This window comes from Pseudophryne corroboree, chromosome 12, assembly GCF_028390025.1.
Source record: "Pseudophryne corroboree isolate aPseCor3 chromosome 12, aPseCor3.hap2, whole genome shotgun sequence".
NCBI classification, from domain to species: Eukaryota; Metazoa; Chordata; class Amphibia; order Anura; family Myobatrachidae; genus Pseudophryne; species Pseudophryne corroboree.
In genome coordinates, this window is record NC_086455.1 from 35,827,478 (window position 1) to 35,854,772 (window position 27,295).

The 27,295-nt window shown below is 48.0% G+C and overlaps 1 protein-coding gene across 2 annotated transcripts in view; it reads left to right on the forward strand.

Moving 5' to 3' along the window:
* Window positions 1-12,422, forward strand: part of IVD (isovaleryl-CoA dehydrogenase) — a 37,228-nt gene extending 24,806 nt beyond the window's left edge. Inside the window, exons 10-12 of one of the 2 annotated variants that reach the window (XM_063947317.1) lie at window positions 3,297-3,401; window positions 5,322-5,394; window positions 11,813-12,422. In XM_063947317.1, the coding sequence (XP_063803387.1) occupies window positions 3,297-3,401; window positions 5,322-5,394; window positions 11,813-11,946 (312 nt within the window). In that variant the 3' untranslated portion in view covers window positions 11,947-12,422. Of the gene's footprint in view, window positions 1-3,296; window positions 3,402-3,523; window positions 3,758-5,321; window positions 5,395-11,812 lie in introns of those variants that run through there. The other variant, XM_063947316.1, reaches the window with a different exon arrangement.
* Window positions 12,423-27,295: the final 14,873 nt, after the last annotated feature.

Below are 27,295 nucleotides of genomic sequence, written 5' to 3' on the forward strand. Positions count from 1 at the left end.
CAGGAGATCGTCCAAGTAAGGGATAATTAAGACGCCTTTTCTTCGAAGAAGAATCATCATTTCGGCCATTACCTTGGTAAAGACCCGGGGTGCCCTGGACAATCCAAACGGCAGCGTCCTAAACTGATAGTGACAGTTCTGTACCACAAACCTGAGGTACCCTTGGTGAGAAGGGCAAATTGGGACATGGAGGTAAGCATCCTTGATGTCCAGAGACACCATATAGTCCCCTTCTTCCAGATTCGCTATCACTGCTCTGAGTGACTCCATCTTGAACTTGAACCTTTTTATGTAAGTGTTCAAGGATTTCAGATTTAAAATGGGTCTCACCGAGCCGTCCGGCTTCGGTACCACAAACAGCGTGGAATAATACCCCTTACCCTGTTGTAGGAGGGGTACCTTGATTATCACCTGCTGGGAATACAGCTTGTGAATGGCTTCCAATACCGCCTCCCTGTCGGGGGGAGACGTTGGTAAAGCAGACTTCAGGAACCGGCGAGGGGGAGACGTCTCGAATTCCAATTTGTACCCCTGAGATACTACCTGCAGGATCCAGGAGTCCACTTGCGAGTGAGCCCACTGAAATTCTTGAGACGGGCCCCCACCGTGCCTGAGTCCGCTTGTAAGGCCCCAGCGTCATGCTGAGGACTTGGCAGAAGCGGGGGAGGGCTTCTGTTCGTGGGAAGAGGCTGTCTGCTGCAGTCTTTTTCCCCTTCCTCTGCCCCGGGGCAGATATGAGTGGCCTTTTGCCCGCTTGCCCTTATGGGGACGAAAGGACTGAGCCTGAAAAGACGGTATCTTTTTCTGCTGAGAGGTGACCTGGGGTAAAAAGGTGGATTTCCCAGCCCTTGCCATGGCCACCAGGTCCGATAGACCGACCCCAAATAACTCCTCCCCTTTATACGGCAATACTTCCATATGCCGTTTGGAATCCGCATCACCTGACCACTGTCGCGTCCACAACCCTTTTCTGGCAGAAATGGACATCGCACTTACTCTTGATGCCAGAGTGCAAATATCCCTCTGTGCATCTCGCATATATAGAAATGCATCCTTTAAATGCTCTATAGTCAATAATATATTGTCCCTGTCCAGGGTATCAATATTTTCAGTCAGGGAATCCGACCAAGCCACCCCAGCACTGCACATCCAGGCTGAGGCGATTGCTGGTCGCAGTATAATACCAGTATGTGTGTATATACTTTTTAGGATATTTTCCAGCTTCCTATCAGCTGGTTCCTTGAGGGCGGCCGTATCAGGAGACGGTAACGCCACTTGTTTTGATAAGCGTGTGAGCGCCTTATCTACCCTAGGGGGTGTTTCCCAACGTGCCCTAACCTCTGGCGGGAAAGGGTATAATGCCAATAATTTTTTAGAAATTAGCAGTTTTTTTATCGGGGGAAACCCACGCTTCATCACACACCTCATTTAATTCATCTGATTCAGGAAAAACTACGGGTAGTTTTTTCACACCCCACATAATACCCTTTTTTGTGGTACTTGTAGTATCAGAAATGTTCAAAACCTCCTTCATTGCCGTGATCATGTAACGTGTGGCCCTACTGGAAAATACGTTTGTTTCCTCACCGTCGACACTGGAGTCAGTGTCCGTGTCAGTGTCTGTATCGACCTGAGGTAACGGGCGTTTTAGAGCCCCTGACGGTGTTTGAGACGCCTGTACAGGTATTAACTGATTTGCCGGCTGTCTCATGTCGTCAACAGTCTTTTGTAAAGTGCTGACACTATCACGTAATTCTTTCCATAAGACCATCCAGTCAGGTGTCGACTCCCTAGGGGGTGACATCACTAACACAGGCAATTGCTCCGCCTCCACACCATTTTCCTCCTCATACATGTCGACACAACGTACCGTCACACAGCACACACACACAGGGAATGCTCTGACAGAGGACAGGACCCCACTAGCCCTTTGGGGAGACAGAGGGAGAGTTTGCCAGCACACACCAGAGCGATATATATATATATATATATATATATATATATATATATATATATATATATATAGGGATAACCTTATATAAGTGTTTTTCCCTGATATAGCTGCAATATATATTTATCTGCCAAATTAGTGCCCCCCCTCTCTTGTTTTACCCTGTTTCTGTAGTTCAGGACTGCAGGGGAGAGTCAGGGAGCCTTCCTCCAACGGAGCTGTGAGGAAAAAATGGCGCCAGTGTGCTGAGGAGATAGGCTTCGCCCCCTTTTCGGCGGCCTTTCTCCCGCTTTTTTATGGAAAAATTGGCAGGGGTTAAATGCATCCATATAGCCCAGGAGCTATATGTGATGTATTTTTTGCCAAAAAAGGTGTTTTTATTGCGTCTCAGGGCGCCCCCCCCCCCCCCCCAGCGCCCTGCACCCTCAGTGACCGGAGTGTGAAGTGTGCTGAGAGCAATGGCGCACAGCTGCGGTGCTGTGCGCTACCTTATTGAAGACAGGACGTCTTCTGCCGCCGATTTTCCGGACCTCTTCAGTCTTCTGGCTCTGTAATGGGGACGGCGGCGCGGCTCTGGGACCCATCCATGGCTGGGCCTGTGATCGTCCCTCTGGAGCTAATGTCCAGTAGCCTAAGAAGCCCAATCCACTCTGCACGCAGGTGAGTTCGCTTCTTCTCCCCTTAGTCCCTCGGTGCAGTAAGCCTGTTGCCAGCAGGTCTCACTGAAAATAAAAAACCTAAAACTAAACTTTTTTCTAAGCAGCTCAGGAGAGCCACCTAGACTGCACCCTTCTCGTTCGGGCACAAAAATCTAACTGAGGCTTGGAGGAGGGTCATAGGGGGAGGAGCCAGTGCACACCAGGTAGTCCTAAAGCTTTTACTTTTGTGCCCAGTCTCCTGCGGAGCCGCTATTCCCCATGGTCCTTTCGGAGTCCCCAGCATCCACTAGGACGTTAGAGAAATATATATTTTTAAAAATAAAAAATATTGTTGTTTTTTTTTTTGTTTTTTTAACTAAAATCATTTGGGATAGGGTTAAATTCATTTTCTTCACCTAATTCATCCATAAAAAAAAACCCGACAATTTCGGAGCGGTTTTTGGCAAAATAAATCGTCAGTTAAGTGGTTAATCACAGGGCTGATTAGAGTTTATGATGTAATCTCCAGAAAGCCGTTGTCCACTTCCAAAACACAACCCCCCCAGACAGAATGTAGATGTTCTATAACCAAGCTGTACTTCCAGCATTCTCCATGGTGTTGAAAAGAAATAAATCTGTATATTGCTGGCTATTTATACTCACTGTAGAAATACATGTTTGTTAAAAGCATTTTTTCCCTTTGGCAGCTAATGCAGGGGAAGATGGCTGATATGTACACACGTCTTACAGCGTGCCGGCAGTATACTTATAATGTGGCAAAGGCCTGTGACCAGGGACATACCAATGCTAAGGTAAGTGGGCACCCAATGCTCATTATGTCCGTTTCATATTTTTTCATGGAACAGTGGTAGACCCCTGACCACGCAGCCTGGCTGCGTAGACAGAGGTCCCACCGCCATGTTTTCTATTGCAGAAACCGCAGGCGGCGGCGTCAGACGTTCCCGAAAACGGCCATGTGCATCTGCTTTTCCCAATCCCACCGCTCCCAAGAACGGCACATCGCCGCCCGCGGATGCCCGTTTCCTGTCAATCTCCAGGATGCGATCGCATGGTGATGCGTTGCGTGCACTCACTGTGGCCGGTGCGCAGATCCTATGGACGTGGCTGCTGCTGTGTTATAAAGTTGCGATAGAATTTTCTCCCTTGGTTGTCAGGAGTGAAGCCCTATAAAGTTAATATGCTGGCATATTGGGGGAGAAAATTGCCAGCGACTGCACCCTGTCTCACACCCTTCACCCGATTCACTCAAAAGTGCTCACTACCCTATGGGGTAGCAAAACTTTTGTGTGAGATCCTGCTGCCGTAAAGTGCAACGGATGTTGCGCTGATTCGACTGGGCGAGATCATTGCCGGCAATCATATGATTGCAACCAAATTCCTCTTTTAAAACAGGAGAGAAGTCCATGTGCTTATCAGGCTGTACTGCGGAATCCAAATCACTTTCTCCAATCAAAACTCTACTCCATGACTCCATAATGCTCACCTGTACATAGCAATGGTGACTCCATAATGCTCACCCGTCCATAGCAATGGTGACTCCGTAATGCTCACCCGTCCATAGCAATGGTGACTCCGTAATGCTCACCCGTCCATAGCAATGGTGACTCCGTAATGCTCACCCGTCCATAGCAATGGTGACTCTGTAATGCTCACCCGTCCATAGCAATGGTGACTCTGTAATGCTCACCCGTCCATAGCAGTGGTGACTCTGTAATGCTCACCCGTCCATAGCAGTGGTGACTCTGTAATGCTCACCCGTCCATAGCAGTGGTGACTCTGTAATGCTCACCCGTCCATAGCAATGGTGACTCTGTAATGCTCACCCGTCCATAGCAATGGTGACTCTGTAATGCTCACCCGTCCATAGCAATGGTGACTCCGTAATGCTCACCCGTCCATAGCAATGGTGACTCCGTAATGCTCACCCGTCCATAGCAATGGTGACTCCGTAATGCTCACCCGTCCATAGCAATGGTGACTCCGTAATGCTCACCCGTCCATAGCAATGGTGACTCTGTAATGCTCACCCGTCCATAGCAATGGTGACTCCGTAATGCTCACCCGTCCATAGCAATGGTGACTCCGTAATGCTCACCCGTCCATAGCAATGGTGACTCCGTAATGCTCACCCGTCCAGAGCAATGGTGACTCCGTAATGCTCACCCGTCCAGAGCAATGGTGACTCCGTAATGCTCACCCGTACAGAGCAATGGTGACTCCGTAATGCTCACCCGTACAGAGCAATGGTGACTCCGTAATGCTCACCCGTACAGAGCAATGGTGACTCCGTAATGCTCACCTGTACATAGCAATGGTGGCTCCGTATTGCTCACCTGTACATAGCAATGGCGACTCCATAATGCTCACCTGTACATAGCAATGGTGACTCCATAATGCTCACCTGTACATAGCAATGGCGACTCCATAATGCTCACCTGTACATAGCAATGGTGACTCCATAATGCTCACCTGTACATAGCAATGGTGGCTCCATAATGCTCACCTGTACATAGCAATGGTGGCTCCATAATGCTCACCTGTACATAGCAATGGTGGCTCCATAATGCTCACCTGTACATAGCAATGGTGACTCCATAGTGCTCACCTTTTACATAGCAACTGTTTAGTCATGTGTGTCACCAAATAGATTTTGGATATTCCTGATACTGACGACATATTATGGTCACTGTAATGTTTCTACTCTTGTACAGGATTGTGCTGGCGTTATCCTGTATGCTGCTGAATGCGCTACCCAGGTGGCTCTTGATGGCATCCAGTGTTTAGGTAGGCTGGTCACTCACTTGCACAAATGTCTTTTCCAATTACTTAACACACATCTGCTTCTGTATGTAGTATTTCATTTAATACTGAAGTAAATAAAAAATAAAGTGAAAGCCACAATTTTTAAACAAGTGTTCAGTGCTGTATAAAGTGCGTTTGCATAAATGGGCATTTTCTCTAACGTCCTAGTGGATGCTGGGGACTCCGTCAGGACCATGGGGAATAGCGGCTCCGCAGGAGACAGGGCACAAAAGCAAGCTTTTAGGATCACATGGTGTGTACTGGCTCCTCCCCCCATGACCCTCCTCCAAGCCTCAGTTAGGTTTTTGTGCCCGGCCGAGAAGGGTGCAATCTAGGTGGCTCTCTTAAAGAGTTACTTAGAAAAAGTTTTTAGGTTCTTTATTTTCAGTGAGTCCTGCTGGCAACAGGCTCACTGCATCGAGGGACTTAGGGGAGAGATTTTCAACTCACCTGCGTGCAGGATGGATTGGATTCTTAGGCTACTGGACATAGCTCCAGAGGGAGTCGGAACACAGGGCTCGCCCTGGGGTTCGTCCCGGAGCCGCGCCGCCGACCCCCCTTGCAGACGCTGAAGATGAAGAGGTCCGGAACCAGGCGGCAGAAGACTCTCAGTCTTCATCAGGTAGCGCACAGCACTGCAGCTGTGCGCCATTGTTGTCAGCACACTTCACACAGCGGTCACGGAGGGTGCAGGGCGCTGGAGGGGGGCGCCCTGGGCAGCAATGTATAATACCTGTATGGCGAAAAATACATCACATATAGCCCTTGAGGCTATATGGATGTATTTAACCCCTGCCAGATATCTAAAACTCCGGAGAAGAAGCCCGCCGAAAAGGGGGCGGGGCCTATTCTCCTCAGCACACAGCGCCATTTTCCCTCACAGAAAGGCTGGTGGGAAGGCTCCCATGCTCTCCCCTGCACTGCACTACAGAAACAGGGTTAAAACAGAGAGGGGGGGCACTGATTTGGCGATATGTATATATATTAAAATGCTATAAGGGAGGAACACTTATATAAAGGTTGTCCCTGGATAATTATAGCGTTTTGGTGTGTGCTGGCAAACTCTCCCTCTGTCTCCCCAAAGGGCTAGTGGGTCCTGTCCTCTATCAGAGCATTCCCTATGTGTGTGCTGTATGTCGGTACGTGTGTGTCGACATGTATGAGGAAAATATTGGTGAGGAGGCGGAGCAAATTGCCTGTAATGGTGATGTCACTCTCTAGGGAGTCGACACCGGAATGGATGGCTTATTTATGGAAATTACGTGACAATGTCAACACGCTGCAAGCCGGTTGACGACATGAGAGGGCCGGCGAACAAATTAGTATCTGTCCAGGCGTCTCAAACACCGTCAGGGGCTGTAAAATGCCCATTTACCTCAGTCGGTCGACACAGACCCAGACACGGACACTGATTTCAGTGTCGACGGTGAAGAAACAAACGTATTTTCTTTTAGGGCCACACGTTAAGGGCAATGAAGGAGGTGTTACATATTTCTGATACTCCAAGTACCACAAAAAAGGGTATTATGTGTGAGGTGAAAAAACTACCTGTAGTTTTTCCTGAATCAGATAAATTAAATGAAGTGTGTGATGATGCGTGGGTTTCCCCCGATAGAAAATTATTGGCGGTATACCCTTTCCCGCCTGAAGTTAAGGCGCGGTGGGAAACACCCCTCAGGGTGGATAAGGCGCTCACACGCTTATCAGAACAAGTAGCGGTACCATCTACGGATAGGGCCGTACTTAAGGAGCCAGCTGATAGGAGGCTGAAAAATATCCTAAAAAGTATACACACACATGCTGGTGTTATACTGCGACCAGCGATCGCCTCAGCCTGGATGTGCAGAGCTGAGGTGGCTTGGTCGGATTCCCTGACTAAAAATATTGATACCTTTGACAGGGACAGTATTTTATTGACTATAGAGCATTTAAAGGATGCATTTCTATATATGCGAGATGCGCAGAGGGATATTTGCACTCTGGCATCAAGAGTAAATGCGATGTCCATATCTGCAAGAAGATGTTTATGGACACGACAGTGGTCAGGTGATGCAGATTCCAAACGGCACAAAGATGTATTGCCGTATAAAGGGGAGGAGTTATTTGGGGTCGGTCCATGGGACCTGGTGGCCAGGGCAACTGCTGGAAAATCCACCGTTTTTTACCCTAAGTCACATCTCTGCAGAAAAAGACACCGTCTTTTCAGCCTCAGTCCTTTCGTCCCTATAAGAGTCATATCTGCCCAGGGATAGAGGAAAGGGAAGAAGACTGCAGCAGGCAGCCCATTCCCAGGAACAGAAGCCTTCCACCGCTTCTACCAAGTTCTCAGCATGACGCTGGGACCGTACAGGACCCCTGGATCCTACAAGTAGTATCCAAGGGGTACAGATTGGAATGTCGAGAGGTTTCCCCCCTCGCAGGTTCCTGTAGTCTGCTGTACCAATGTCTCCCTCCGACAGGGAGGCAGTATTGAAAACAATTCACAAGCTGTATTCCCAGCAGGTGATAATAAAATTACCCCTCCGACAACAAGGAAAGGGGTATTACTCCACACTATATGGTGGTACTGAAGGCTAGGTGAGACCTATTCTAAATCTGAAAAATTTGAACACTTACAAGGGTTCAAATCCAGATGGAGTCACTCAGAGCAGTGATAGCAAAGAACAAGGGGACTAGATGGTGTCCCGGGACATCAGGGATGCTTACCTCCGTGTCCCAAAATTTGCCTTTTCTCACCAAGGGTACCTCAGGTTCGTGGTACAGAACTGTCACTATCAGTTTCAAGACGATGCCGTTGGATTGTCCAAGGCACCCCGGGTCCTTACCAAGGTAATGACCGAAAGGAGGATTCGTCTTCAAAGAAAATGGACGACCTCCTGATAAGAACAAGGTCCAGAGAACAGTTGGAGGTCGGAGTAGCACTATCTCAAGTAGTTCTACGACAGCACGGGTGGATTCTAAATATTCCAAAACCGCAGTTGTTCCGACGACACGTCTGCTGGTCCTAGGGATGATTCTGGACACAGTCCAGGAAAAGGTGTTTCTCCCAGAGGAGAAAGCCAGGGAGTTATCCGAGCTAATCGGGATCCTCCTAAAACCAGGAAAAGTGTCAGTGCATCATTGCACAAGAGTCCTGGTAAAAATGGTGGCTTATTACGAAGCGCTTCCATTCGGCAGATTTCACGCAAGAACTCTTAAGTGGGATCTGCTGGACAAATGGTCCGGATCGCATCTTCAGATGCATCAGCGGATAACCCTATATCCAAGGACAAGGGTGTCTCTCCTGTGGTGATTACAGAGTGCTCATCTTCTAGAGGGCCGCAGATTCGGCATTCAGGATTGGATGCTCGTGACCACGGAGGCCAGCCTGAGAGGCTGGGGAGCAGTCACACAAGGAGTGTGATCAAGTCTGGAGAATTCTCTCCACATAAATATACTGGAACTAAGAGCAAATTTATAATGCTCTAAGCTTAGCAAGACCTCTGCTTCAAGGTCAGCCGGTATTGATCCAGTGGGATAACATCACGGCAGTCGCCCACGTAAACAGAAAGGGCGGCACAAGAAGCAGGAGGGCAGTGGCAAAACTGCAAGGATTTTTCACTAGGCGGAAAATCATGTGATAACACTGTCAGCAGTGTTCATTCCGGGAGTGGACGACTGGGAAGCAGACTTCCTCAGCAGGCACGACCTCCACCCGGGAGAGTGGGAACTTCATCGGGAAGTTTTCCGCATGATTGTGAACCGTTGGGAAAGACCAAAGGTGGACATGATGGCGTCCCGCCCGAACAAAAAATGGGACAGGTATTGCGCCAGGTCACGAGACCTTCAGGCGATAGCTGTGGACGTCCTGGTAACACCGTGGGTGTAACAGTCGGTGTATGTGTTCCCTCCTCTGCTTCTCATAACCAAGGTATTGAGAATTATAAGACATAGAGGAGTAAGAACTATACTCGTGGCTCCGGATTGGCCAAGAGGGACTTGGTAACCGGAACTTCAAGAGATGCTCACAGAGGACTAATGGCCTCGGGAGCTAAGAAGGGATTTGCTTTCAGCAAGTACCATGTCTGTTCCAAGAGGAACCGTGGCATCGGCCTTTAAGAAAGGACCTGCTCCAGCAGGGACCTTGTCTGTTCCAAGACTTACCGCGACTGCGTTTGACGGCATGGCGGTTTGAACGCCGGATCCTAAGGGAAAAGGCATTCCGGAAGAGGTCATACCTACCCTGGTCAAAGCCAGGAAGGAGGTGACCGCACAACGTTATCACCACATGTGGTAAAAATATGTTGCGTGGGTGAGGCCAGGAAGGCCCCACGAAAAAATTTCAACTAGGTCGATTTCTGCACTTCCTGCAAACAGGAGTGTCTATGAGCCTAAAATTGGGTCCATTACGGTTCAAGTTTCGGCCCTATAGATTTTCTTCCAGAAAGAATTGGCTTCAGTTCCTGAAGTCCAGACGTTTGTCAAGGGAGTATTGCATATACAGCCCTTGTGTGCCTCCAGTGGCACCGTGGGATCTCAACGTAGTGTTGGGATTCCTCAAATCATATTGGTTTGAACCACTCAAATCTGTGGATTTGAAATATCTCACATGGAAAGTGACCATGCTGTTGGCCCTGGCCTAGGCCGGGCGATTGTCAAAATTGGTGGCTTTGTCTTACAAAAGCCATATTTGATTTTCCATTCGGACAGGGCAGAACTGCGGACTCGTCCCCAGTTTCTTCCTAAGGTGGTGTCAGCGTTTCACCTGAAACAACCTATTGTGGTGCCTGCGGCTACTAGGGACTTGGAGGACTCCAAGTTGCTAGACGTTGTCAGGGCCCTGAAAATATATATATAAATATATATATATATATATATATATATATATATATATATATATATATATATATATATATATATATATATATATATATATATATATATAATTCCAGGACGGCTGGAGTCAGAAAGTCTGACTTGCTGTTTATATTGTAGGCACCCAAAAAGCTGGGTGCTCCTGCTTCTAAGCAGACTATTGCTCGTTGGATTTGTAGTACAATTCAGCTTGCACATTCTGTGGCAGGCCTGCCACAGCCAAAATCTGTAAATGCCCATTCCACAAGGAAGGTGGGCTCATCTTGGGCGGCTGCCCGAGGGGTCTCGGCTTTACAACTTTGCCGAGCAGCTACTTAGTCAGGGGCAAACACGTTTGCTAAATTCTACAAATTTGATACCCTGGCTGAGGAGGACCTGGAGTTCTCTCATTTGGTGCTGCAGAGTCATCCGCACTCTCCCGCCCGTTTGGGAGCTTTGGTATAATCCCCATGGTCCTGACGGAGTCCCCAGCATCCACTAGGACGTTAGAGAAAATAAGATTTTACTTACCGATAAATCTATTTCTCATAGTCCGTAGTGGATGCTGGGCGCCCATCCCAAGTGCGGATTGTCTGCATTACTTGTACATAGTTATTGTTAAAAAAAAAAATCGGGTTATTATTGTTGTGAGCCATCTTTTTTAGAGGCTACTTCATTGTTATCATACTGTTAACTGGGTTAAAATCACAAGTTGTACGGTGTGATTGGTGTGGCTGGTATGAGTCTTACCCGGGATTCAAGATCCTTCCTTATTGTGTACGCTCGTCCGGGCACAGTACCTAACTGAGGCTTGGAGGAGGGTCATGGGGGGAGGGCCATGTGATCCTAAAAGCTTGCTTTTGCGCCCTGTCTCCTGCGGAGCCGCTATTCCCCATGGTCCTGACGGAGTCCCCAGCATCCACTACGGACTATGAGAAATAGATTTATCGGTAAGTAAAATCTTATTTTTTTGTATTTAGGACTAATCCTATGCAGCCAGTGTGCAACTTATACCAAGGTTACAGCACCTGCAGTCGCCCTTTACTGTGCCGGTTTCGCCCCCAAGTCTAACGCTGTTTCCTGCCTGGAATACACATTACAAAAATATATACTTGTGCATTAAAGAAATAAAAATCCAGGAGGCGGGGGGGGGGGGGTAGGTTTCTCCGATAGCGACAGCTACAGGTCCTTCTGATTGGTCACATCACATGCGATCACGTCAGGGAAAACCCCGCCCGGTCTGGTTATATCTGAGGTGGTTAATGCGGATTTCTGTCAAAGCCTGGACGAGGCTTGAACAAGACCCCGTGGTAAGTGCCCTTATGGCATTGACTTATAGCTCCAGGTACTTACCCCGAACCCTAAGGGTTAACACGCATTAGCCGCGTGAGTGAAAGGAGCTGTAATTGAATAGCCATGTATGTAAAAGCCAGAGGTTACCCTTTTGCAGTAAATCAACAAAGCTAATTAAGTCCAGTCCTAAAATTCACCTCAAGCTTTGTGGGTGGCAATGGCTGCTTTGTATTCATGTTATCTAAATTATGACCATTGTTTTTGTTTCCCACAGGAGGCAACGGCTATATAAACGATTACCCAATGGGCCGCTTCCTTCGCGATGCCAAACTGTATGAGATAGGGGCAGGTACCAGTGAGGTCAGGAGACTTGTCATAGGCAGAGCCTTCAATGCTTTGTACAAATAGTCTGGTACTCTTCAGCTGTCCTTGGATGCAAATCAGCCGACCGCTAACCAATCCGTTAAGAAATATGGACAATTCCAAAACGGGTTCCCTTGAAATTCTTGTATAACAAGAGATATAAGGAAAACCCTACATCACCCCTCTGTGTCAGATGGCTCCACAAGGATCTAATGAACACGTAATGATGTGAAAGTATTTTTGATTTTAGAGTACAGACATGTTAATGTATTGTTACAGTGGTGAGAACGAGCTTGTGCACAAGAAGCCCCGTTATGGGATAACTAGGAGATCACTGAGCAACGGTTCATGGTGCTGAATGTATAAACGTCACCTATAGACCGGAATGTACTAGAGAGACTTGTAACTCACTGCCGACCTCTGTCAGTGAGGGGTGACAGTTGCTGGGGTCATAGGACCGGGCAGAAGGCTGTATACATTATGTGTTTACTCCAGGCACAAATAAAAGATGATTTCATTTATTCTGCAGTTTTGTTCTGATTAGTGGTGGTTATTTTCATTATCTAGGTGTCTGAGTACTGTCAAATATCCAATTGGGCATCCTTAACGATAACGTTAAAATCTGCAGAATCTCCAGACTTGGCAAAAGGTTTGTGTTGATCACGCTCTGCTTAGATAAGAGATCCAGTAGACCAGACGGTCGTCCAGTCATCATCTGGTATTTGTACCGGACTAAACACCTGCAAACGATTTCTCTTTTCTGGGTATATTTACATTTCTCTATCGTCCTAAGTGGATGCTGGGGTTCCTGAAAGGACCATGGGGAATAGCGGCTCCGCAGGAGACAGGGCACAAAAGTAAAGCTTTTACAGGTCAGGTGGTGTGTACTGGCTCCTCCCCCTATGACCCTCCTCCAGACTCCAGTTAGATTTTTGTGCCCGGCCGAGAAGGGTGCAATTCTAGGTGGCTCTCATAAAGAGCTGCTTAGAGAGTTTAGCTTAGGTTTTTTATTTTACAGTGATTCCTGCTGGCAACAGGATCACTGCAACGAGGGACAGAGGGGAGAAGAAGTGAACTCACCTGCGTGCAGGATGGATTGGCTTCTTGGCTACTGGACATGAAGCTCCAGAGGGACGATCACAGGTACAGCCTGGATGGTCACCGGAGCCACGCCGCCGGCCCCCTCACAGATGCTGAAGCAAGAAGAGGTCCAGAATCGGCGGCTGAAGACTCCTGCAGTCTTCTTAAGGTAGCGCACAGCACTGCAGCTGTGCGCCATTTTCCTCTCAGCACACTTCACACGGCAGTCACTGAGGGTGCAGGGCGCTGGGAGGGGGGCGCCCTGGGAGGCAAATGAAAACCTTTAAAAAGGCTAAAAATACCTCACATATAGCCCCAGAGGCTATATGGAGATATTTACCCCTGCCTAAATGTACTAAATAGCGGGAGACGAGCCCGCCGAAAAAGGGGCGGGGCCTATCTCCTCAGCACACGGCGCCATTTTCTGTCACAGCTCCGCTGGTCAGGAAGGCTCCCAGGTCTCTCCCCTGCACTGCACTACAGAAACAGGGTATAACAGAGAGGGGGGGCAAAATAAATGGCAATATATATTAATATAAAAGCAGCTATAAGGGAGCACTTAATCATAAGGCTATCCCTGTCATATATAGCGCTTTTTGGTGTGTGCTGGCAGACTCTCCCTCTGTCTCCCCAAAGGGCTAGTGGGTCCTGTCTTCGTATAGAGCATTCCCTGTGTGTCTGCTGTGTGTCGGTACGTGTGTGTCGACATGTATGAGGACGTTATTGGTGTGGAGGCGGAGCAATTGCCAAATATGAGGATGTCACCTCCTAGGGGGTCGACACCAGAATGGATGCCTTTATTTGTGGAATTACGGGATAGCGTCAACTCGCTTAAGCAGTCGTTTGCCGACATGAGGCGGCCGGACACTCAATTAGTGCCTGTCCAGGCGCCTCAAACACCGTCAGGGGCTGTAAAACGCCCCTTGCCTCAGTCGGTCGACACAGACCCAGACACAGGCACTGATTCCGGTGGTGAAGGTGACGAATCAACCGTATTTTCCAGTAGGGCCACACGTTATATGATTTTGGCAATAAAGGAGATGTTACATTTAGCTGATACTACAGGTACCACTAAACAGGGTATTATGTGGGGTGTGAAAAAACTACCAGTAGTTTTTACCGAATCAGAAGAATTAAATGACGTGTGTGATGAAGCGTGGGGTGCCCCGATAAAAAACTGCTAATTTCAAAGAAGTTATTGGCTTTATACCCTTTCCCGCCAGAGGTTAGGGAGCGCTGGGAAACACCTCCTAGGGTGGACAAAGCGCTAACACGCTTATCAAAACAAGTGGCGTTACCCTCTCCTGAGACGGCCGCACTTAAAGATCCATCAGATAGGAGGATGGAAAATATCCAAAAAGGTATATACACACATGCAGGTGTTATACTACGACCAGCTATTGCGACTGCCTGGATGTGCAGTGCTGGGGTAGTTTGGTCAGAGTCCCTGATCGAAAATATTGATACCCTGGACAGGGACAATATTTTACTGTCGTTAGAACAAATAAAGGATGCATTTCTTTATATGCGTGATGCACAGGGAGATATCTGCACACTGGCATCACGGGTAAGTGCTATGTCCATTTCGGCCAGAAGAGCTTTATGGACACGACAGTGGACAGGCGATGCGTAGAGGAGTTATTTGGGGTCGGTCTATCGGATTTGGTGGCCACGGCTACGGCCGGGAAATCCACCTTTCTACCTCAAGTCACTCCCCAACAGAAAAAGGCACCGACCTTTCAACCGCAGCCCTTTCGTTCCTTTAAAAATAAGAGAGCAAAGGGCTATTCATATCTGCCACGAGGCAGAGGACGAGGGAAGAGACAGCAACAGGCAGCTCCTTCCCAGGAACAGAAGCCCTCCCCGGCTTCTACAAAAGCCTCAGCATGACGCTGGGGCTTCGCAAGCGGACTCGGGGGCGGTAGGCGGTCGTCTCAAGAATTACAGCGCGCAGTGGGCTCACTCGCAGGTAAATCCCTGGATCCTGCAGATAATATCTCAGGGGTACAGGTTGAAATTAGAGACAGAGCCACCTCGCCGTTTCCTGAAGTCTGCTTTACCAACGTCCCCCTCAGAAAGGGAGACGGTTTTGGAAGCCATTCACAAGCTGTATTCTCAGCAGGTGATAGTCAAGGTACCTCTTCTACAACAAGGGAAGGGGTATTATTCCACTCTTTTTGTGGTACCGAAGCCGGATGGCTCGGTAAGGCCTATTCTAAATCTGAAGTCCTTGAACCTGTACATAAAGAAGTTCAAGTTCAAGATGGAGTCACTCAGAGCAGTGATAGCGAACCTGGAAGAAGGGGACTTTATGGTATCCTTGGACATCAAGGATGCGTATCTCCACGTTCCAATTACCCCTCACACCAGGGGTACCTCAGGTTCGTTGTACAAAACTGTCACTATCAGTTTCAGACGCTGCCGTTTGGTTTGTCCACGGCACCTCGGGTCTTTACAAAGGTAATGGCCGAGATAATATTTCTTCTTCGAAGAAAAGGCGTATTAATTATCCCATACTTGGACGATCTCCTAATAAGGGCAAGGTCCAGAGAACAGCTAGAGATGGGTTTAGCACTATCTCAAGAGGTGCTAAAGCAGCACGGATGGATTCTGAATATTCCAAAATCCCAATTAATGCCGACAACTCGTCTGCTGTTCCTGGGGATGATTCTGGACACAGTTCAGAAAAAGGTTTTTCTTCCCGAAGAAAAAGCCAAGGAGTTATCTGACCTGGTCAGGAACCTCCTAAAACCAGGAAAGGTGTCTGTACATCAATGCACAAGAGTCCTGGGAAAAAATGGTAGCTTCTTACGAAGCAATCCCTTTCGGCAGATTCCATGCAAAGGGATCTGTTGGACAAATGGTCAGGGTCGCATCTTCAGATGCACCTGCGGATAACCCTGTCGCCGAGGACAAGGGTATCCCTTCTGTGGTGGTTGCAGGAGGCTCATCTATTGGAGGGCCGCAGATTCGGCATGCAGGATTGGATCCTGGTGACCACGGATGCCAGCCTGAGAGGCTGGGGAGCAGTCACACAGGGAAGAAATTTCCAGGGAGTGTGGTCGAGCCTGAAAAAGTCTCTTCACATAAGCATTCTGGAACTAAGAGCAATCTACAATGCTCTAAGCCAGGCGGAACCTCTGCTTCAAGGAAGACCGGTGTTGATCCAGTCGGACAACATCACGGCAGTCGCCCATGTAAACAGACAGGGCGGCACAAGAAGCAGGAGGGCAATGGCAGAAGCTGCCAGGATCCTTCGCTGGGCGGAGAATCACGTGATAGCACTGTCAGCAGTATTCATCCCGGGCGTGGACAACTGGGAAGCAGACTTCCTCAGCAGACACGACCTTCACCCGGGAGAGTGGGGACTTCATCCAGAAGTTTTCCACATGCTATTAAACCGTTGGGTAAAACCAATGGTGGACATGATGGCGTCTCGCCTCAACAAAACACTGGACAGATATTGCGCCAGGTCAAGAGATCCGCAGGCAATAGCTGTGGACGCGCTGGTAACACCTTGGGTGTACCAGTCGGTATATGTGTTTCCTCCTCTGCCTCTCATACCAAAGGTATTGAGGATTATACGGCAAAGAGGAGTAAGACTAGTGGCTCCGGATTGGCCAAGAAGGACTTGGTACCCGGAACTTCAAGAGATGGTCACGGACGATCCGTGGCCTCTACTTCTGAGAAGGGACCTGCTTCAGCAGGGTCCTTGTCTTTTTCAAGACTTACCGCGGCTGCGTTTGACGGCATGGCGTTTGAATGCCAGATCCTAAAAGGAAAAGGCATTCCGGAAGAAGTCATTCCTACCTTGATAAAGGCAAGGAAGGAAGTCACCGCGAAGCATTATCGCCGTATTTGGCGAAAATATGTTGCGTGGTGCGAGCAGCGGAGTGCTCCGATGGAGGAATTTCAACTGGGTCGTTTTCCTACATTTCCTGCAATCAGGATTGTCTATGGGTCTCAAATTGGGATCTATTAAGGTTCAAATTTCGGCCATATCAATATTCTTCCAAAAAGAATTGGCCTCAGTCCCTGAGGTCCAGATTTTTATCAAAGGAGTACTGCATATACAGCCTCCTGTGGTGCCTAAGGTGGCACCGTGGGATCTAAATGTAGTTTTAGATTTCCTCAAATCCAATTGGTTTGAACCACTAAAGAATGTGGATTTGAAATATCTCACATGGAAAGTGACTATGTTACTGGCCCTGGCTTCGGCCGGGAGAGTATCTGAACTGGCGGCTTTGTTTTATAAAAGCCCTTATTTAATTTTCCATTCGACATAGGGCAGAGCGGCGGACGCGTCCGCATTTTCTCCCTAAGGTGGTATCAGCGTTTCACCTGAACCAGCCTATTGTAGTGCCTGCGGCTACAGACGACTTGAAGGACTCCAAGTTGTTGGACGTTGTCAGAGCCTTAAAAATATACATTTAAAGGACGGCTGGAGTCAGAAAATCTGACTCGCTGTTTATACTGTATGCACCCAACAAGTTGGGTGCACCTGCTTCTAAGCAGTCGATTGCTCGTTGGATTTGTAACAAAATTCAACTTGTACATTCTGTGGCAGGCCTGCCACAGCCTAAATCTGTTAAGGCCCATTCCGCAAGGAAGGTGGGCTCATCTTGGGCGCCTGCCCGAGGGGTCTCGGCATTACAACTCTGCCGAGCAGCTACGTGGTCAGGGGAGAACACGTTTGTAAATTTTTACAAATTTGATACCCTGGCAAAGGAGGACCTGGAGTTCTCTCATTCGGTGCTGCAGAGTCATCCGCACTCTCCCGCCCGTTTGGGAGCTTTGGTATAATCCCCATGGTCCTTTCAGGAACCCCAGCATCCACTTAGGACGATAGAGAAAATAAGAATTTACTTACCGATAATTCTATTTCTTGGAGTCCGTAGTGGATGCTGGGCGCCCATCCCAAATGCGGATTATCTGCAATACTTGTACATAGTTATTGTTAACTAATTCGGGTTATTGTTTAGGAAGCCATCTTTCAGAGGCTCCTTTGTTATCATACTGTTAACTGGGTTTAGATCACAAGTTGTACGGTGTGATTGGTGTGGCTGGTATGAGTCTTACCCGGGATTCAAAATCCTCCCTTATTGTGTACGCTCGTCCGGGCACAGTACCTAACTGGAGTCTGGAGGAGGGTCATAGGGGGAGGAGCCAGTACACACCACCTGACCTGTAAAAGCTTTACTTTTGTGCCCTGTCTCCTGCGGAGCCGCTATTCCCCATGGTCCTTTCAGGAACCCCAGCATCCACTACGGACTCCGAGAAATAGAATTATCGGTAAGTAAATTCTTATTATTTTTTTCTGCATGTGTTTAAATGACATGAATACACCCTTAAAGTACTTTGCCTATGAGAAAACCTGATCACCTTTACAGGCTAAATAAAATTAGAGCTAAAGTAACAATTAGTGGTGCCTCCAGTCTATCTAGGACTGTGGGGGACATGTACTAAGCAGTGATAAAAGTGGAGAAGTCGCCCATGGCAACCAATCAGCTGCTCTGTATACTTTAATAGTATTCAAATTATAAATGTTACGTCAATGCCGATTGGTTGCCATGGGCAACTTCTCCACTGGGCCACTTCTCCACTGTGATCACTACTTGGTACATCTCCCCCTGTGTTGGATATGGCCCACAAGCTTGTGTTAGGCATATAGAAAACAGAGTTTATTATGATTTTGGGCCAGGTGGACAAAAATATTGTGACACTTGCCTTGATTGTCAAGTGCCAGCCACTTGTATCTCATTTTCCAAGCCTGTGGACACACCTTCCTTTTATGGAGGGACCATTTGAAAGAATGCTGTGGACCTTGATATGCTCTACCTAAAGGCCATCAGTAAATTTTAGTTGTCAAGGATTATGACACTCGCTATCCTAAATTGGCAAAGAGCTGTTTCATATGTTTGCCTATTCCAAAAGGAATCTTTACAGATTGAAGTACCCCAATTATGTCTAAAATCATGAGGGAGTTATTACTTTGGTCTATCTCCCCAGATGCATGGTTTATTGAAAGAGTTCATAAAACCTTCAAGAGTGTGCTTGCAAAAGTAATAGCTAAGGTGTAAGGGACTGGGATTGTCTATTGCCATACTTAATGTTTGCCATTTGGGAGGTGCCACAAGCTTTGCCCCCTTTTGAATTGGAGCATGGTTGGTATCCTCATGGGCGTGATTGACCTTGATAATCTGACTTGAGAGTGAGAAGATACTCCCTGTTGTAGTGTTACCATGTTACCAGTATGCTAGATAGCATTGCAGCTGTAATGCCAATTGAAAGGAGCATGAGCAGCCAGAGTATATACTGTAATAGGACTGCAAAGGTTAGGACCTTTAAACCCGAGCAACAGAGTGTTTGTGCTAATACCCATAGAGAAAATAAATTCATAGCTATAATAAGGTCTGTTTGAAATATGAGAGAAAGTAAGTGAAGTAAATTATTATAAAGTATGTCAGCCAAGTAGACGGAAAGCAGAAAAGTCTACCATGTGTGCCCATGGAAGACAGATAAGCACTTTTAACTGGGGTAATGAAGGTAGAAATTGCACGAACACTGTGGCCAACACTGTGGCCAGAGACCCGGCCCACATGATAAAATGGAGAACGCACGACTGAAGGGGTTAACTCTAGTGTCACAGTTAATTTTTTAAATGGACGTGTTGGCGCTAGGCTCCATGTACTGTATGTATATGTGTGTGTATATTATATATATATATATATATATATATATATATATATAGGTAACTAGGTGATTCATCACGCCCTACGGTCGCTCTTCACACCGTCATAAGGGGCTGCGCCCCCTTAACCCCCGCACAACTTTGAGGTGTTCATTAGTTGTATTGCTGTTGCAAATGGGGTCTGCACATGCTGTGAGTGGTGGAGGGTTGGCTGGGGAGTGGGGGGGGGGGGTTAGAAATGGTGGAGGGGGTAGGGACGTGCGGTGTGTGAGGGAGGGGCGCGTGGTGGAGATGGAGAGGTGGGCTCAGAGGGGGTGCAGCGTATGTCAGAGGGGGTTCATAGGTGCCGGTGGTTGAGGTTCAGGGATGGAGGTTGTAGTTGCTAGGTTTTGGGGGGTGGAGGGCGGCGAAGGTACTATGGTTGGTGGAGGGGTGGTTGCGAGGGGTACGTGGATTTGGGAGGGGGTCCCCGAGGCGCTATGGGTGGTGGATGCCTGAGTGCGATCTAGACAGTGGATGGTGGCCGGTGTCTATATATGCTGCGGTCTAGGGATGGGGGAGGGGACTGGAGGTGTTGTGCTTTGGGGCTTTGTGGGTGTGTGGTCCAGGGGGATGGGGGAGGGTGTCCGAAGGTGCCGTGGGTGGGGGAGGTCCACATGGGGTGGGTGGATGGGGGAGGGTATTGAGGGTGGGTAGGTGGATGGGGAAGGTTGTCTGGAGGTGCAGGGGGTGGTGGAAGGGTGGGATATTTGGGGAAGGGGGGGGGGGGCAGGTATGGGGGCTACCTTTGGTTGGTGGATGGCCCTGTGAGGTGCGGGTGGGGTTTGGTGGAGTTGTGGGTGTTCAAGGGTTGGGTTAGTTGGTGTGGCGGGAGGGTTAGGGTAGGGGGTGATCCGGGTGGGTTGAGAATTTGCACGGATGGGGAAGGGGTTTTTTGTGTGCAGGGGTGGGTGATGGAGCGTAAAAGTTGGGATTGGGGGAGGGGTGGGTGGAGTGTTGCTGCGGGTGGAGAAGAGGGTGCGGGGGTGGTGTGGTCAGTGGAGGGTCAGGTGGTGGGGGTGTGGGAGGTGCGATTGACGTCTTTGTGACTGGAGCCTGTGCGGGTAGTGTTGGGCGTTAACTCCCTGGCTGCTGATGTGAGATAATGAGTCGGCTGCAGAGGGAGGCAGCTCCGGCTCTGCAGCAATGTGGTGTGATCATCGCTGCACATGGTCTGCCCTGTGTGAAAGGCGGAATGCCTCCACACTGTGTGGCTGCGGCAGGTGATTTTATTGCTCATCAGGCGATCGTGTCCCCAGCCCTGCGGTCTGGCTGTCATCCGGCAGGCATAGTGTTTTACCCAGAGAAAACAGTATAGCAAATACTGGGCGCTGATAATAATTACAATGATGTTGAATATCAAATGATTAGGACTGCTGCTTCACCCAGAGGTTACTGTCAACCTCACAAACAAATACAGAAAGGTATATACAAAATAATGAAGCGCTGTCCAAATCAATATATATTTAAAACATGTAACATTTATTTGACAATTACAAGACAAACATGAATCACACGGCCGGTGTTTATACTATTATCACTAAAAACATATATAATATATATATTATATACTGTAGCCACTCCGGAATAATTAAGCTTAATTGGTGGGCTAAATGTTAGTAGCCATTAGCATGCCATAATGGAGAGTAGAAAGAGTTTAAAAGCATGAAACTTTTTCAGCTGATAGTTTGATGATAATTCAAAGCTTGAAATTTGTTAGTAGCAAGCGTATTAGGCAACAATTGATCCCAGCCGAGGATAGCACTCCTCTAGTGCTATCCTCGGCTGGGATCAATTGTTGCCTACAACCAGCACCGCAAGCGTGAGGACCTGTTTGGAGCACAAGGAGTGAGACATCACCCCGGCTAACCACATCCCGGTCTGAAGACACGCCGAGTTGCTGCTTATTTAGCGTGGCCACGCTGGACTGATAAGTACATAATTATACTAAAAGCTGTCTGCAGTTGTTACAATCGAGCAAGGAGATTTTTTGCACTAATACGCTTGCTACTAACAAATTTCAAGCATTGAATTATCATCAAACTATCAGCTGAAAAAGTTTCATGCTTTTAAACTCTTTCTACTCTCCATTATGGCATGCTAATGGCTACTAACATTTAGCCCACCAATTAAGCTTAATTATTCCGGAGTGGCTACAGTATATAATATATATATTATATATGTTTTTAGTGATAATAGTATAAACACCGGCCGTGTGATTCATGTTTGTCTTGTAATTGTCAAATAAATGTTACATGTTTTAAATATATATTGATTTGGACAGCGCTTCATTATTTTGTGTATTTTACCCGGAGAGGAGCATGGGGCGGCCTTAGGTTGCAGAAGGAGGGAGCTCCATTGGAGCAGTAATGGGGATTTGTGAGTGTGGCGTCCTGGCGCCGTCCTGCTGCACATGTTCTGCTCCGCTTGCCGGCCAGCATGGCACCCCCCTGTCTGTATGCGGCAGGTGGTGATATAGGGGTGCATGAGGGAGTGTCCCCCGGCGTGGGTGTAAGCCGCCAGGCATGGTGTCTACCCGGGAGAGGAGCGGTGCCCGCCCACCTGCTGTATCGGCTGTGTTCCCCTCCGTGCTGATGCTGGCAGTACCTGTTGCTGCTGCTACCGCTGCCCATGGTCACCTCCCTATACTGTAGGTAGTGTCACTGGGCATCTTGTACCTGACTCTGCTGCTGCCACAGGCAATGATGTAGCTCCCTGCACATGCAGTTAACTCCGCCCAGCGTTGTGACTCCGCCCAGCCACACAGGGACAAATCTGGGCTAATATATATATATATATATATATATATATATGTGTTTCAACATATTATATTTAGTGCTCTACGCATGGTTGAAGAATTGCATGTTTAAATATATAGACCACAGGTTCCCAAATCTTGTTTGCTGTGAATGGTCCTTAGCTACAGGACATAAGGGTCTATTTACTAAGCCTTGCATGGAGATAAAGTGGACGGAGATAAATTACCAGCCAATCAGCTCCTGTCATTTCTTTATCATCCACTAGGGGTCACTGGAGTACTCTTGGGATATGGATGGGCTTCCGTAGGAACAGCACTGAATATTTAAATTTAGAACACTCCACCCCTCCATATCCCCGAGTACCTCTCAGTGTTTTTTCTGTGCTCGAAGTAGTAACAGCTATGTGGCTGAGTCCACAATTACTTTGAATTTTTTCTTTGAATTTTTATTTTTACTATTTTATACATCCCTTTCCCCCTTCCAAAAGGCAGGGTCAGGGATAGTGCAGCTGCTGATAGCAGCAGGGGCGTGTCGGGCCTCTCTGAAAGAGCTCCCTCACAGCCACACACACTTCCTGCAGGCTGGCCGGCGCTTACTAAGAAGCCCCGTCGGAGCCTCTTCACAGACACAACTATTGCAGAACGTTCCAGTACTACATCTCTTCTCCACCGGAGGCGCAGGGGTGTTAGTGGGAATTTGGGATCACATTTCATAGTACTGGCCACGTGTGCTGCACTTGGCCAGATATATATACAGAGACACCTTACTGCTATTTTACTGAGTCGTGCAAGTGTCTGTGTTTGTGTATTGTATTGTCTGTCGCCATAATGAGTAAGGCACCAGCAAAAACTAAAAAGCATAATTGCAAAGTCTGTAACAGTGTATTACCGGATGGATCTACCACATGTACAGTATGTTTTGTGAATTCGGTTCAGAATACCATTTCTGCTCCAGTTTTACAACCAATGTCCTCACCGGACCCTCCGTGGGGTATGTTAGTAAATGTACTAGATAGGTTACAATCAGAATTGACCGCCGCTCGTCAGGAGCGGGAAACGGTAAGATCTGAGTCTAGGGTGAGACCGCCAGAACTACCGGAGGCGTCTCAGCCTTGCGTAAGGTCCAAATCCATTTTGGGTAAACGGGATAAATTTCATATGTCTTATGATTTTCCAGTGTCTGCTATGTTGCATTCTGACGATTCCATGCCAGACCTCACGGAACAAGATGAGGGTGAGGAGGGCGAAGTGGAGTCAGATGGCGAGGATTTTAACAGTTCCGGCATTGATGATCTCATCAGAGCGGTACGTCAGTCTCTGAAGTTTACTGAAACTGAGGAGCCTCTCACAAATGATCAGGTCGTATTTACTAAACGACAAAAAACTCCAATAAGTTTTCCTGTGTCGGAATCTCTTAATCAGATGTTAGTAGAAACACGACAGAATCCAGATAAACGGTTTTCTATACCTCGCAGATTTAAGTCTAGTTACCCGTTTCCAGACTCGGTAACATGTACATGGGAGAATCCACCAATAGTTGATTCTTCAGTGTCAAAGCTTACCAAGAAATTAACCATACCAGTGCCAGCAGCTACTACGCTTAAAGACCCTTCAGATCGCAAGATAGAAACTATGCTAAAATCCATGTATGTAGCAGCAGGTGTGATGCTAAGACCTGGATTGGTTGGCATTTGGGTCACTAAGGCACTCATAATATGGCTTACAGAACTCAAATCTGCTTTACATGACGAAAATCTGATAATTCTTGTAAATCAAATGATTGAGGCGGTGGAGTATCTCTGTACAGCGTCTACTGACGTCTGTCAGCTCACTTCTCGTATTTCATCGTCGCTAGTTACGGCACGAAGAGCACTCTGGCTGCGTGCTTATCATGCGGAGGCAGAGGTCAAACGAGGTATAGAGGCGTTGCCTTACGATGGCAAGAAGTTGTTTGGTCCTGAATTGGACGCATGGATTGCTGAGGCTACGGGAGGTAAGTCTGTTTTCTTACCATTGCCTCCACCGGTATCAAGAAGAAGGTACGCTGGACCTTCGTTCAAATCCTTTAGACCTCAGCCCTTTCGAGGACGTGGCAGAGGATCAGCCACGCCTGCTAGACGTGGTCGCGGACGTGGTTTCCAACAAACCAACACAACTCGCCAGGACGCTAAGGTTACCGACAAGCCAGTGGCATGACGGGCTACCAGCCCATCTCGGTTCTCCGATTGTGGGAGCACGCCTTCAGACGTTCCATTTGGCGTGGTTCCACACATCCGCGGATGGGTGGATCCGCAATTTAGTGTTAAAAGGTTACAAAATAGAGTTCGACTGTCTTCCGCCTCTGCGGTTTTTCAAGACAGGATTGCCTCTGTCGGACGACAAGAGGAGGGTTCTGCAAATTGCCATTCAGTCCCTACTGGATTCGGCAGTTTTGATTCCGGTCCCTGTACATCAACAGGGTCAGGGTTATTATACAAGTCTTTTTGTGGTACCGAAGCCGGATGGCTCAGTCAGACCAATATTGAACTTAAAGGGTCTCAATCAGTACGTAACTTACTACAGATTCAAGATGGAGTCTCTGCGTTCGGTGATTGCGGGTTTAGAGCCAAAGGAATTTATGATTGCGCTAGACCTCAAGGATGCGTACTTACACTTTCCAGTTTGGCAGCCTCATCAGAAATTCTTACGGTTTGCAATACGCCAGAACCATTACCAGTTTCAGGCTCTACCGTTTGGCCTGTCATCAGCGCCCCGGGTATTCACCAAAGTGATGTCTGTCATGATAGCTCATCTCAGATCCCTGGGAGTGACAATAGTTCCATATTTAGACTATCTGCTCATCAAAGCTCCGTCTCAACAAATACTTCTCCAACATGCGCTGCTAACATACGAGGTACTGGTTCACCACGGTTGGATTGTCAACTTCAAAAAATCACATCTAATTCCGTCTCAACGCCTTCAGTTCCTAGGTATGATTCTCGATACGGTCAATCAAAGAATTTACCTACCACAGCAGAAAGTACAAATTCTACGCCATCTCGTACAATTAGTGCTCAAGCCACGCACAGTGTCGGTACACTTGTGCATTCGCCTCTTAGGCACAATGGTGGCAGCTTTCGAGGCGCTTCAGTTCGGAAGATTTCACTCTCGTCCATTTCAGCTGAATGTGCTCGCCCAGTGGTCGGGCTCGCATCTGCAGATTCACCACAGGGTGAGGTTGTCGCCAAGGGCAAGAGTATCTCTGCTCTGGTGGCTCAAGGAACACAATTTAACCGCAGGAAGACGGTTCGGAGGCTGGAATTGGATAATTCTAACTACGGACGCCAGTCTCAGAGGTTGGGGAGCCGTAATTCAAAATTGTCAGCTCCAGGGTCTATGGGCGGATCACGAAAAATTGCTGTCTATAAATGTCCTGGAACTCCGCGCAATTTACAATGCGTTACGACAAGCAGTGCACATGCTTCGCTCTCAGCCTGTCCAAGTGCAGTCAGACAATGCGACGGCGGTCGCATACATCAACAAACAAGGAGGAACGAGAAGCCGCCTGGCAATGCGGGAAGTAGCTCGAATCCTCAATTGGGCGGAATGCCACCAGGTGATATTGTCGGCCGTGTTCATTCCGGGAGTGGACAACTGGGAAGCGGATTATCTCAGTCGTCGGGATTTTCATCCAGGCGAATGGGCATTAAATCCAGAAGTGTTTCACATGTTGGTTCAGCGATGGGGTTATCCTCAGGTGGACCTGATGGCGTCTCGACACAATCACCAAACGTTCCAGTATGTGTCCAGAACAAGAGATCCAAAGGCAGTGGCGGTGGATGCTCTCACTGTCGCGTGGCCGTACAGTCTTGTGTATCTGTTTCCACCGTTTCCGTTGCTCCCTCTGGTGCTAAAACGGATCAAAAGAGAGTCGGTCACAGTCATACTAGTGGCGCCTCATTGGCCTCGGAGAGCTTGGTTCTCGGATCTCCGAGGATTACTCGCAGACGATCCTTGGCCGCTCCCGCTACGTCCAGACCTGTTACAACAGGGTCCGTTCCTTTACCCCGATTTAGCGCGGCTGCGTTTGACGGGGTGGCTGTTGAGACCGCCCTCTTAAGAAGAGGGCATTCCAGATTCAGTTATACCAACCATGTTACGAGCTAGGAAGCCGGTTACGGCAGCTCATTATTACAGAATATGGCGTGCCTATATAGGTTGGTGTGAAGCTTGGAAATTTCCGACATCATCTTTCAAGTTATGCCGCCTTTTGTTGTTTCTACAAACAGGGTTAGATGGAGGACTGCGTTTATCTACACTAAAGGTGCAGGTATCTGCTTTGTCAATTTACTTTCAAAGACGATTGGCTCTATTGCCGTCTATACGCACTTTTCTCCAAGGTGTCCTCAGAGTACAGCCTCCATTCATTCCACCTACAGCGCCATGGGACTTGAATCTGGTTTTAGAGTTCTTACAGTCTTCATATTTTGAACCCTTACAGCAAGTGGATATAAAGTTTCTCACTTGGAAAACAATTTTTCTCCTAGCCTTAGCTTCGGCAAGGCGTGTTTCGGATTTGGGTGCCTTGTTATGCAAGGCACCGTATTTGGTGTTTCATGATGACAGAGCGGAACTTCGGATGAATCCCGCCTTCTTACCAAAGGTAGTGTCATCTTTTCACATCAATCAACCAATAGTAGTTCCGGTGTTGACGGCACATTCTGGAACTCTGGATGTGGTACGCGCATTACGCGTTTATGTATCCCGAACGTCTTCAGTTCGTAAGACGGATACGTTGTTTGTTCTCTATGATGCTGCCAAGATAGGTTGGCCAGCGTCTAAACAAA